General features: G+C 44.8%; 1 protein-coding gene across 1 annotated transcript; it reads left to right on the top strand.

Moving 5' to 3' along the window:
- The first annotated feature begins 7,387 nt into the window (after positions 1-7,387).
- Positions 7,388-12,324, top strand: LOC125945773 (uncharacterized). The gene is made up of 3 exons (XM_049668065.1): positions 7,388-7,612; positions 11,432-11,564; positions 12,062-12,324. Exons 1-3 carry the CDS (start codon positions 7,490-7,492, stop codon positions 12,322-12,324), a joined length of 519 nt encoding a protein of 172 aa, XP_049524022.1. The 5' UTR covers positions 7,388-7,489.
- Positions 12,325-13,417: the final 1,093 nt, after the last annotated feature.

The following is a 13,417-nucleotide window of genomic DNA, read 5'->3' as shown; positions in this document are numbered from 1 at the left end:
AACACATCTGTCCGCACAATTCTATAGTTTTTCATGTAGTCCTGTTTCTTTCAAAAAGCGTACTAGCGCTTTTAAAGCAGTTCGTTCCGACGTCGGCTGGGACCATGGACCAAGAATTCTGGCTTCCGTAAGGGGACGGCTGTCTATCTTGTCGAGCGTGGTTCTGAGGACTTTCCTTTGTGCACTAAAACGACGACAATCACACAGAAGATGTGCTATCGTCTCTTTGCACCCGCAAGTTTCACAATCTGGACTTGTGGCCATTCCCATCAGGTAGGAGTACGCGTTGGTGAATGCTACGCCAAGTCTTAGGCGACAAATGAGAGTTACCTCCCGTCGTGGTAAGCCATGTGGAAGGCGGAACTTCAGATCAGGATCCAGGGAACAGAGGCGCTGGTTTTTAAAGTCCGTTGAATTCCAGTGGGCTAACGTAAGCTCGCGAGCAAGCGCACGGAGCTTTCTTGCTGCGTCTGTTCTGGAAATAGGGATAGCGACGCAATCGGTACTGGTATGTGAAGATCGAGCGGCTGCGTCCGCTTGCTCGTTTCCAAAGATACCACAGTGACTTGGCAGCCACTGAAAGAAAATGTCATGTCCTTTGTCAACTGCCTGATGGTAAATTTCGCGTGTGTCCGCGACAAGGCGTTCGTGGGGTCCACGGCGTAGTGCAGAGAGCAAACTCTGGAGGGCGGCCTTGGAATCGCAGAAGATAGACCATTTCTGGGGCGGTTCCTGTTCAATAAATTTCATTGCTGCACACAGAGCTGTAAGTTCGACAGCCGTCGTCGATGTCAAGTGCGATGTCCGGAATTTTATTACTGTAGATTTTGCTGGGACAAATACTGCAGCTGCTGAACTGGAGTGCATGACCGACCCATCTGTGTAAACACGTAAGCGGTCACTGTGGACCTCCTGTAGTAGCAATAATGCTGCCTGCTTCAATGCTGCTGACGGCATTTGTGCCTTCTTATTCACGCCTGGAATGGTGAGGCATATTCGAGGTGAGTGCAGAGACCACAGTGGTAACGAAGGCCATGCTGCAGGGACGTAATTCGATGGTAGCGATGCTCCGTGTATAGTCAGGAGACGGCTAAAACTCGTATGCGGCCTAGTTGTTGGCAGGCAAGCAAGATGGTGAAAGGGCGTCCTTGCGACATGTCGAATGTGCACTCTTAGAGCGTCGACTGCAAAGTATGTTGATACAGGGTGGTCACATGCTATGGCGATTGTGGCCGCTGTGGATGCACACTTAGGGAGGCCGAGGCACGTCCGTAGAACTTGGGCTTGCATACTCTGGAGTGTTCGAAGGTTCGTTTTACTGGTGCTTCCCAGCACGGGCAGGCTGTATCTTAGGAAGCCCATAAATAATGCATGGTACAGCTGTAGCATCGATTGCACAGACGCACCCCAAGACTTTCCGCCGACAAATTTGAATACATGTGCTATTGCAGTCAACCTCTTTTTCATATATGAAATATGTGGCGTCCAAGACAAATCACGATCGATGATGACTCTAAGGAAACGGTGTTTTGTTTCGTAAGCAATTCCTTGTCCATTTATGCGTATAACATATGGAGTCATTGATTTGCGCGTAAATGCGACTAATCGGCACTTTTCGGAAGATAATTCTAGGCCTTTCATACGCAGATAGGACGACGTTTGTGTGACCGCCTTCTGCAGTCTCGCTCGTATCTGCGGACGAGTTACGCCGGCTGCCCAGATGCAGATATCATCTGCATAGATGGATATATGAACCGTCCTTGGCAATGATCCAACAAGGCCTAGCAGTGCTACGTTGAAGAGCGTGGGGCTTAACACTCCGCCTTGTGGCACACCTTTGCTAGTGACATGGTGGGATGTCATTCCATCTTCTGTAAGTACGAAGAAGGATCTATCCTCCAAATAGCTGTGAATCCAGCGCAGTGCACGGCCACCAATGCCCACATCGATCAAAGCATCGAGGATTGCTTGGTGCGCTACATTATCATATGCGCCTTTCACATCAAGAAACATCGCCACAGTTAAACGTTTCATGCTCTTTTGGTGTTGAATAGATGTTACCAAATCAAGCACGTTATCGACCGATGACCGACCGCGCCGGAAGCCCGCCATTGCATTGGGATATACCTCATTGTGTTCCAAATACCATTCAAGACGCGTCAACACCATCCTTTCCATTAGTTTCCCAACGCAACTGGCAAGAGCGATGGGACGGTACGATGCCAAGTCTAATGGAGATTTAGAGCTCTTAAGTAAAGGTATTAGGCGGCTGACTTTCCACTCACAAGGAATCAATCCTTCGCGCCAGGATTCGTTGTATCTCTCCAAGAGTACACTGCGGGCTTTGTGGCCAAGGTTTCCAAGTGCCTTGTATGTGACACCGTCGGGCCCAGGCGATGATGACTTCCTACAAGTCGCCAGCGCAGCTTCGAGCTCCTCCATAGAGAACAAGAGATCCATGCGAGAGTCCTTGGATGCCGCAACGTCACGTGCTAATGGTACAGGTCGTGATGGCAAGCCAGCGATTCTTGCGCAGAAATCCTCAGCAACGTCGATCTCACGTCGTCCTTGATGCAGGGCAAGAGACTTAAAAGGGTGGCGCTGTTGTGGAGACGATTGTAGGCCACGCAGAGTTCTCCATATGTGGGACAGAGGCTTTCGAGGATCCAAGGACTCGCAAAAGGATTTCCACTTCTGAGATTGTAGCGTATCGATGCGGCGCTGGATTTTCTTTTGGATCCGCCTCGCCTCCCTCAGATCATGAATACATTTCGTGCGCCTGTATCTTCTTTCCGCGCGTCGGCGAATCGCTCGAAGCCTTTCCAATTCACCTTCATATTCATTATACTTTGGAGAAGGCCTAAAAGTGAACATAGCCTCTTGCAGTGCATTTCTAATCTGATTCTCCAGAGATGATGGGTGGCCTTCTTGACATTCGTCTTCCATAAGCGATCTGAACTTCGTCCAGTCTGTTCTACACAGGGCAGTAGATAGAGACTTGGCCACTCCCTTGATCTTCAAATAGGTAGGAACGTGATCACTTCCATGGGTTTCTATGTCTGTGAACCACTTTATACTGCTTCGAAGACACTGAGAGACGAAAGTCAAGTCCAGACAGCTGCTGTAGGTTAGTCCCCGTAAATATGTCGGGCTGCCGTCATTGAGACAGCAAAGCTCTTGGTCCGAGGCAAATGCGACTAGTTTTCTTCCTTTGGAGTCCATCTTCACACTCCCCCAGAGCGGGTGGTGTGCGTTAAAATCTCCACTAAGGATCCAAGGGCCAGGTGTCGCGGATAACAAAGCACCCAGTCGTTGCGTGTCAAAACGACTGGTTGGAGAAATATATGCAGCGACGAGAGTAAATGTAAGTTTCTTTGTTTTTACAGTTAAGCACACGTATTGGTCGTCGTCGTGAGGCACAACTGAATGTAGCACGTAAGTGAGTTCACACCGAACATAAACGACGACCTTGCTGATGACATTACACGACGCTGATGAGAAAGATTCATAGCCCGATAGCCGGATTGTAGTTTGAAGGTTTGGTTCGCAGACAACGATGATGGGAAACTTGTTCGCAAAAATGAAAGGTCGAAAATCCGAAATTCTTGATCTGAGGCCTCGAGCATTCCACTGAAAAAGGGATGCTTCCTTGACATCTTTACGGAACGACAGCGGTGAATGAGCCATAATGCTATTCAAGACTTGCAAGTACTGGATTCATCGCGTCCAGTACCTGCAGTGCGCTGCGAGCATTCGGGGTGTTTAGGTTCGTCAGAACGTACGCATGACATTCATGAGTGACTTCAGCATGGCGATCACTTGCAAGTCCTGGCCTTCTGCGCGGACTGCTGCAGGGCCTGCTGTCGGGCCATTCGTAGTTGTTGGACGACTCGTGTCTCGTGGTTCTGCGAGTTGGCATGGCTTCGGTAAAGGTGGCCATGCTTCCTTTGAGTTATCGATGGCGGGCGTTCTTCTCTCATCTGCGTTGGTAACGCACGAGGTCAGCGGTTGACGAACAGCCTTCTCCGGAGTGTGCACTTCCTTAGAACTATCACAGTGCTTTCTTGACTTGCGGTGCCGGGAACGTCGGCGTCGACGTCGCACTTTAGTTGCGGCTTCTTTATGCGTCGAATGGTCTCTGACCATCTGCCTCAAGATCTTCTGTTCATTTTTCTGGAATGGGCAATCTTTCGAAGTCGCATCGTGCGCACCCTTGCAGTTGGAGTACTTGAAGTCCGTCGTGCGACAAGTGTCGGAGCTATGTGACTCGGAACAACGTGAGCATATGCCTGGGTTCTTGCAGACAGCACTCACGTGTCCAATTCTCTGACAATTGCGACACTGTAGGGGCTTGGGCACGAAAGGTCGTACAATATGACGAAAATGGCCGACCTTTGCATAAGATGAGCTTCACGCAAGTTGATTTGCCAATACGATGAGCTTGTATTATGGGAATGCTTTCTGTCGTTGTTTTGATCAAAATAGGCAAATCACTGTCACAGATTGAGACGTCGATGTTGTAAACCACTCCTGCAGTGGTTTCCAAGGTCTGAGGAGTGTGGCAGCGCACTTTGATGTTATCTAGCTGCGTAATCTTCATCAACGGATCCAAGGCGCTTCGGTTAGTAACATCGATAGCGAGGACGTTCTTGCGATTATTGATTCTGACGTCTTTTATCTCGCCTGGAGCGAGAGACTCCAGATAAATAGAGATGGCCTGTCTATTGAGTCGGTTGAGATTGTCCGTAGCCGCCTCGGGAACGAAGATAATTGTATGCTCCGGAGCTCTCGGCGTAGGAATCACAGTCGACTTACTTGATGCGGAGCATCCGCTGACATTTCGTCTTTTAGCTTTCCGGCGTGTGTAGACCTCGAAGCCTTCATCGTCCGAAGTGGTGTCGCTCGATGGAGAGTACAGCTCGGTGTCATCGCTGTCAGCTTCGCTCCGAAGGCAGTTCCTCTTCCTTGGAGTAGCTCCCGCAGACGCTGGCAGGTCTGGACGGTGCTCGAACGATTCCGTTTCCATCGCCGAAAAAGGGAGCGGCGTCTCCCAGCAGAAACCGGTGAGAATGTATAATATTCCAGAGAGACCAAAACAGTGATGTGCAGAACAACCACTTCGTCGTCTTCTTCCCTTCAAGTGGCCGATACAAATGACCCAACTTGGGAACTCGTGGTCAAACTCATGGAGGTAACTGATCTCCTTATGGCACCAAAAATAACTGTAGCTCAAGTTACATATCTGAATGTTTTGACCGAAGACTACATAGTGTCTCGAAGTATCCTGTTTCCCACTGCCAAACTACGGCCAAAGCATCACTACATGCTACATTACAGTAAACTTATTCAGGAGTTTGGCCCACTCTGCCACGTGTGGACTATGATATTTGAAGGCAAACATCAATATTTTTAACAGTGCATACGCAGTTCACGAAACTTCAAGAATGTCACAAAGGCATTCAGCGAACGACACCAGCTTTATCAATCATTCCTGGTTGCCCGAGGTTTATTCCGCACTTCTCCAGTGTTCACAGACATGAGCCAGTATGAGCAAACAAAGATTCAGAGTGAGGTTGTGCATTGTCAGATTTGTGAGCATAGTGTCCTGCTAAAGAAAGCCACTGTGGATGGTTGCATGTATGCAGTCGATGACTATGTTCTTGTGTCGGGAACAATGTTTGATCCTGTGTTTGATTTAATAATTGCCATTGTGAAAAACATCTCTGCAGAAATATTTCTGTTAGTCAAGTGTGTTCGTTCAGCATGCTTGCCAGGTCTCTCCTTGTACGTGTTGTAAAGTTCCGCTTGCACAACGGAAATCCTATGCCCTTTTGAGCTGCTAGACAGGACAGCTTACCAGCCCTACTCTTTCAATGGTGCCACTGTTATTAGACTGAACTTTTCATTTCCTGAAACGCTGTGAGCACTATCACGCTGGTTTTGCATGCTAAATTGTGTATCGGAAATTCTGGTGTTATACCTTACTGTGAAGTTTGTTATCAATGTTGAATGAAAAAGCATGCCTTGCGATAGCAAAAAAAGTTTATCTTATTGATAAGGCTTCATATAGAATTTTAGTGCCACATTGTTTTACTGTAGACGCTCGATATTCAGCAAAGTCACTCAGATGGTACTTTATACAGTAGAACTTTGTTACAGTGCAGTTGTTGATACAGGGATGACCTTTGCTATATTGGTATCTTCACTACAGCTTTAGTTAACCATATTGCTTTTCTGTGACTACGATAAAGCTGTGCCATGCACAGTGGGTTCTAAAGGAGTGCAAGTTTACTACTTGTTGAAATGTAGTGCGCATATTTACAGAAAGTTCTTACTGTAGAAAGAAGTGTGAATGCTAATTCCAAGCAATCCTGTTAATGCACAAATCGTTATTCAAGGTGACCAGACAATGGCAAAAATCACTTGCAAAAGGAAAGTTTTCTCGGCCCCATATTTGCAGGCAATCATTGCATACATGGATTCTGCCACCATTTCTGTAATAGGAAAGCATAGTTACCACTCTGATAGGACTTTAAAGTTCAAAGCCGCCAGTGTGTGCATTCAGGCGTAAATTGTAAATTGAAATGGTGCGCTGAAATAACCATCGTGAGTGCAAGTATTGTTTACTCCCATAATCGTCTGAAAACTGAACTTTTGTCTATGACGCAACTACCCACGTTTTCATATATCAGTTTATTCATTATGACCATCTTAACTATATCAATAAAAAATAAATCGCCACCTGTCTGAGTTTAATCACAAGCAGTTGTAGCAGCACCAGCAACGCCACCACCTTCTCGCCTCGCAACGTTTCTATATAAGTTAGTTTCTGTTTGTATATGTGTTCTTACTCGTGCTTAAGCAACGCAGTATTTCTCTTCACCACAGGTGTTCCCTATATGCGGCTTTGCTGTATCAAGATTCTGCTGTATCATACTAGAAAGACTGCCACTGTTGTCGATGTTCCAATATCTGTATCAGTTTATAGTACTGTCAGCCTAAAATATAAATTATAGCCTGCAAACTTTGATATAGTGCCATCTTAAAGCAAAGCGAGCTTTGTGGTATGTTTGTTATTATGTAAAAAACTGTTTTCAATTGCTATGTTAAGCCAAGTTGCATTTCTTGTGTGAATTGCCGTGTGTGAAACTTGCTTGCCAAAGTAGGCAATATTGATATCAACTGCTCTGTATATGATGTTAGATGTAGTGTACAGTCTGTACTCTTTTCCATGCCCCTGGACTTGGAGCATGTATTGGATTGTTTGCTTTGCAATACATTCGCATTTGTCTCTTACCTGGTGTTTTGTGATTTATACTGTTAGATGGAACTTACAAGTTCTGTAAGTTCCAGTTATTTGGTGTGGCAGCTCGCATAAGTGTCATCACTGACCAGTGCAGTGAATACTGTAGGTTCTTCGCTATACAAAAGTGTTTCTTGATGCTCCTCAACAAGCTTCTCGCCACTGCACTGCAGGAAACAGTCCACTATGCCACTTATTAAAATTTGGAGTGGCGATGAAGTGGTGAAAAAGGTGGCCTATGCTACCACTTTAGCAGAGGTGCTTGTTCAGGCAAAAGAAAAAGGAGTCTGCAGTTCTCCAAATGCAAAGGTAACGTCATTATTTTGTCATAATAGTTACTGTTCTGTAGCCACTTCTTCAATATCTGTGTGTTAGTCGGTATGTAATTTTGTAAGACAATAAAATTGTTTTCTGTAAACCTCTGGTGTGTAGCGCTTCTACAAGCAAAATTTGTTGATTCACAATGAGCCCTCAGTTTATATGCTACTTTTTATATAAGATTTCCCATGGCAACAGCTTATACATCATCTTGCAACGTTTTGAACTTCTGTTATTTATATTTCTACCCACGTTGAATAACCATTAAAATTATTTTACGTCACATACATTTCATGTCTATTGCACTAGCGATTACATGTATCTTTCATTTTGTCGTTTGACATTTCAAGGGTGGCTCTTGTAGCTAAAGCCTGCTAAACATAGACATTGATGCTGTAGGGTGTCGTCATGCCATTGGAAATTGTGACCTTAAGCAGGTAAGAAACTTGGAAGATGGGGCTGCCTTAATGGTATGTTACCATGAAAAGTGTACTAGTACTTGTCTCCTAATCTATAGAGGATCATGTTTAAGGTTATGCTGCTTTTTGCAACATTAAAATTGTTTACACAGGTAAACTATTTTTCTGCTGTAAAGGTGAAAAAAAATTGCCCGCCAATCCACCCTGTGAAGGTGGTTGGAAAGCGAAGCTTTTTACGCCACCCTCACGGTGACTGCGGCGTACTTGATATTTCACACACTACAACGTAACTTTAACCACGGCCTTTATTATTATTTACTTAACAACAATGTTCACTACTGCTTTATGATCGGTGTGATATACACTACTAGACTACCCCATAGTGGGGTAGTCTAGAAAATTAACCGAAGCAGTTACTAGGCTGGAAAGGTTTCGAATGACGTCAACCCTCTTTCAAGCAGCTGCATAAGCTTTGCAACAGCTGCAATCTAATCTTACGGACCGCGCCGAGCTTGTTTCCGTTGTTTGCCCGCAGCCCTTATCATCCATCATGTTGGCTCATCACTTTGAAGCTTGTTTTTGTGGTTTTTCTTGCGAAAACGAGTGCTTAGTTGTACGCTGAATGCCTGCATTCAAGTAAGCTATACTGCTATACCTGCAATTGTTAGCGGTTCGTCGGGATCGTTTTTTGATTACAACGACGGACACGACAGAACCCTTGGCTGGTAGAGGTACAAAGCTTCGCTTTAATAACTGACAGATCCGAGTGGTGAATTAGGAGTACGGTTGTGTATACATGCAGCATTATTAGGTGCGCGCTGTTAACTTTTGGCAGTACTTCTAAAGCTATGGTATCAACCATTGTGGTAATGCATCCGTCTCGGTGGGGAGTTCACAACGTGGTTGAGGAACTTGGAAGAAAAAGGACTTGCGCACTTCAACCAACAGCACTGTTCTGTTCTGCACCCCTCCAAAAAAATGAGTACGCATGCATGAACAATGAGAACACTAAGAGAATGCCACAGTTTAAAGGTGCATGGCTGTATTCCTTGCTTTGCTCTTTATCATTTTTCATCATAAAGGGAAATGAAAAATTATTCGCCCAGCATAGCCAGCCACAGCGGGCATGTTTACTTGTGGCTCTTTCAAGGCCTAATAATTGTGGTGATAGCAACTGCAGATTTGCACCATTTCAAAAATGAAACTATGGAATGTACATTATAATGACACTACATTTTGCACTTATACATGCAGGTCTGCCAAAGCCATGTAAGGGTGTAAGGGTAATAAATTAGAATAACCTAAGAGGTTTTGGTACTGGAATAGAAGGTGAAGAAAAGGCCTGTCAAGTTATGGGGAAAGAAAAAGTAAAGAGAACGGGGAAAATTGGGCGCGTTGGTTTCGATTCATTGCAACAGGTAGCGGCAACAATGAAGGCAGAGAAAGAAATGCACAGGCAGAGTGTTAAACTCCAGCTACATTTTATTCACAGAAATCGTTTCGTTGAAAAGTAACAAAAACCGTGCTTCCAGCTTTCACACATCACCGAAAAAGTGTAGACTGAGAAAGAATTTTAAAAAATGGATCACAAAAAATGGATCACGGGAATAAGCTAAAAATGAGTACCTTATTGCTGACATCATCGTGACATCCTACTTATAAATCAATTGTGCAACGCTGTGCACATGCTTCGCCTTTTCTAACGTTATTTCCCTATCCAAGAGTGACAGAGATGTCTGGCTATAGCATGCACTACCTCCCTCTCACTTGGCCTTGCATTGAAAGAGTTGTCGTCGCGCTGGTTTTTAATGCTGATGTGCTTTCCAGCATGAAAATCTGAGAGCAAGTTAGCTGGTAGAAGCATACCACAGCTAAAAACCAGGGAGTGCATGCAGCAGCCTGACAGCTGTGTCACATATAGAATGTGAACCCGGTTAGAAAAGGGCAAAGCGTGCGCACAGCGTTCCACAATTGTATGTAGCATGTCCCCAATAATGTCTATGTATAAGGTTCTTATTTTTAGCTTATTCTTGTGATCCGTGTAATCTTATTTTTTATTTTTTCTCTCTTGGTCTACTCTTTCATGATATGCAAAAGCTGGGAGTACAGTTTTGGTTAGTTTTCATTGAGGCGATTCCTGTGAATAAAATGTAGTTGAAGTTCAGTGCTCATCCTGTGTTTCTTCGTCTTCGTCATTTGCAGTACTCGTTGCCATGAAAAAAAAGTTGTCGCAGTTTCACCTGAAAGGTGAAGCATCAATTGCGATAGCAAATTTGTAGAGAGATATACGGAGTAATGATATTAGCTTTATCAGCTGTATAAACTTGGACATGCAGCAGCACCGGCAACGCGCCGAACTGTTGTCGACGCCGTCGGCATTTTGCCCGCGTTCGCTCAAAATGCGTGCGGCGTTGGTGACTGTTGCCGGAGCCTCTGATATAAATAGGCACTTGGTGCCGCAGCTAAACGTCGCCTCCCTTCCCTCCCCCTTCCCCCCCTCCCCCACGGCCTCTCGCGCATCGGAAGAAGGCGCGTTTGCTCTACATATATGGTGATTGTAAAGGAGGAAAGAGACGCCTACTTCTGCAGCCCTTAAGGAAGCACGGCGCAGAACGCGCGTTTGTTCTCCGCCGTGCGTTCACTCCCCGTGAAAGAGCGCGTCCCTCGCGCCCTTTCACTCGCACATACAGCGTTCGGCGGCGCGCGGCCACGATTTCATCTCCATTGACGTCATACGGAACCTCACGGCGACGGCGACGGCGACGGCGACGGCGACGCCGACGGCGACGGCGACGCCGACGGCAGAAATCTGCTTTTGAGTGTCCATATAATTGCTATCGCAATAAAAGTCTTCATATATACACATAACGGTCAATGTAGGTACCAACAATATCTACCATGCAAGATATGAATTGTCAAGGTAAAAAATGGAAAGCTTGAGTATTTTCCCTTTCTGAAACATCAGGATATTGTTGAAGCTAGCTTCTGTGAAATAGATTGCTCAGCTGGCCATGTTTACCTGGAAACAGGAAAACTAAGTGCAAAAACCTAAAATCATCCATTCACTTTGAGAAAAAAATACCCATTCGGAAGAAATTGTTAGTCCTCAGGGAGCCAGGCATACAAGTGAAAGGCATAAAACGCAGCCAGCTATTGTCATGTGTGCCTGCATGTCATTCAGTTGCCATAGGTAGCAAGCCACTCTTGTACCTGTAACAGTAGTTTGTGATCTACAGCAGACTGTAGTAGTATGTGCTGCTTTATGGCATCAGACAGTCTATGCACTGTGTTACAACATTGGAGTGACGTTGGAGATCACTAGTACTGCTTACAAGGAGCTCTGTTAGAGAACACTCTGAATAGTACTTTGTTTCATATTGTTTTTCTACAGGTTTTCTTGAGAGACTGGACTCAGTTAGATGAAGACATCTTCAAGGACTTATTGGAAGAGCTTCCACTTGAAGAGAGGGTATTCATTGTGACAGAAGTAATTCCACCAATTCCAGTTGACCAGGCTGTTCCTTGTGCTCTATTTTTAATCAGTTACCCGAGATTTGTAACTACACCATGTGTGTTTTCTTTAACTAGTGCGCAAGTCCAAAACTTTTACAAGGAAGGAATAAGAGCTGCAAGTTGTTTCACTGGCATGACTAGGCCAATAAACTTTGTTTATGCCTAGCAGTGTAACAAAAGAATAATACTAGTGCGCACTGAAGTGACTGCTAGGCTCACATGTTCTGTTTGGTAGCAAATGCTTACACCTTGAATACCCGACGGGACACCAGTGCTTCCGTGTTTGCTAGATATTCATCAAAATGGAATTCTAATTATTACAGTAAGTGCATTTCTTTATCTAGATAGAAATAACAAACACGAGGCTGCACATTCAAAAGCATGTAGCCTTAATTGATGAAAAAAGCTACTTGTCACACTTGTCTTGACATTGTCAGGTAAAATCGCTTTACTTGAATTGAATGTGTTATTTTGCACGTATGATAGAGAATTTTTTTCATTCCTACAGGCAGCTCTGGGCTAGGTGATCTAGTGGAAACCTTCCACAGTGCAGACACTCAATTTAAGCTTGAAATTGATAGATTGCCACAAAGCGTGCAGACAGCTCTGGAAGCTGACGGACCCATTCCTCCAACAGAGAGGAGGGAATTGGTGAGGTCCACAGTTGACCAGCTAACAAAATTCTGTTCGAGGCCAAGGCAGGAACTCATCAAGTCTGTAGCTTCAGCCATTGTGCTGAAATTTCCAGCGCACTGCAAGACAAGGCAATAGGTGGCCACCTCCTTGGTAGAGGTTACGACTCTCTTTTCCAACAGCTGGGAAACAGAGTCGAGCACATCTACCGAGGAAAGCGGCCAGCCTCGCCTTCGTACGAGAGAAAGCACCAAAGAAGCAAAAAATGGTCCTATGGATGCATTAATTGGCAACCTTGAAGAAATTTGCAGCATCCACAGGACATCGAAGAACCAGTAGGACAGGATTTCTTGAAGCAGGAGGGTAGGAAGAGCTTGAAAGATGTCAATGTGCCTGTGGCACTTTTATGCATAGGGGAAACATATCCCGAACAGAGAAGCTGTGTAAACAGTGATCCATTCCCAACCACAACCCAAGTCAAGGAAGAGTGGCATCTTCTGTTCGAAAGGCCATTTTTCTACCAACATTCTGACAAGCTCTTTGGAAAGGATGTAAAGGCAAGCACTGACATTTTATTGTGATCAGGAATGATTGTTGGAGTTTAAAGGGTAAGCTAAGTAGTTGATAAATCAAGGCTGCACTACACGCATGCATATTGAACACATTTGATGGCCTAACCATTTACCGTATGTTGTATTATACAGGGTGTCCCAACTATCGTGCAGTAAGATTTAAAAATATGCAAATACCACGTAGCTGGACAGAGCCAAGGTTATGTTTGATATCACTTGGAGATACACAAGATTGTTCTGTTGCATTCTGCCTAATTACATAATTAGTCTTACTTAATCAACTTCTCAAATATTATAGTTAGGCGAAAAGTGTCAATGAGAATTGTAGAGCAACATGGAAAAGCTCCTGATACAGCATTCTGTTGCTCAATACGTGCTATGTAAGTGTTTTTCCGAGCGTGAAAGAAGCCAACAAATACACGCAAAGTACCTCGAGCGTCCAGTCTCGCGCGGCAATTGATGTTGCTCCACAATATTCTCATTAACACTTTTCATCTAATTAAAATATTTGAGAAGTTTAATACTAATTATGTAATTAGGCAGAATGCAACAAAATCTTGAGTATCTCCAAGCGATGGCAAACAACGTTACCTTGTTTCTGTCCAGCTACGTGGCATTTGCATATTTTTAAATCGTACTGCATGTAGGTTCGGACACCT

This window comes from Dermacentor silvarum, chromosome 5 (genome assembly GCF_013339745.2).
Source record: "Dermacentor silvarum isolate Dsil-2018 chromosome 5, BIME_Dsil_1.4, whole genome shotgun sequence".
Lineage (NCBI taxonomy): Eukaryota > Metazoa > Arthropoda > Arachnida > Ixodida > Ixodidae > Dermacentor > Dermacentor silvarum.
Note: the sequence above shows the minus strand (reverse complement) of the source record. Positions and strands in the feature narration are given on the sequence as shown.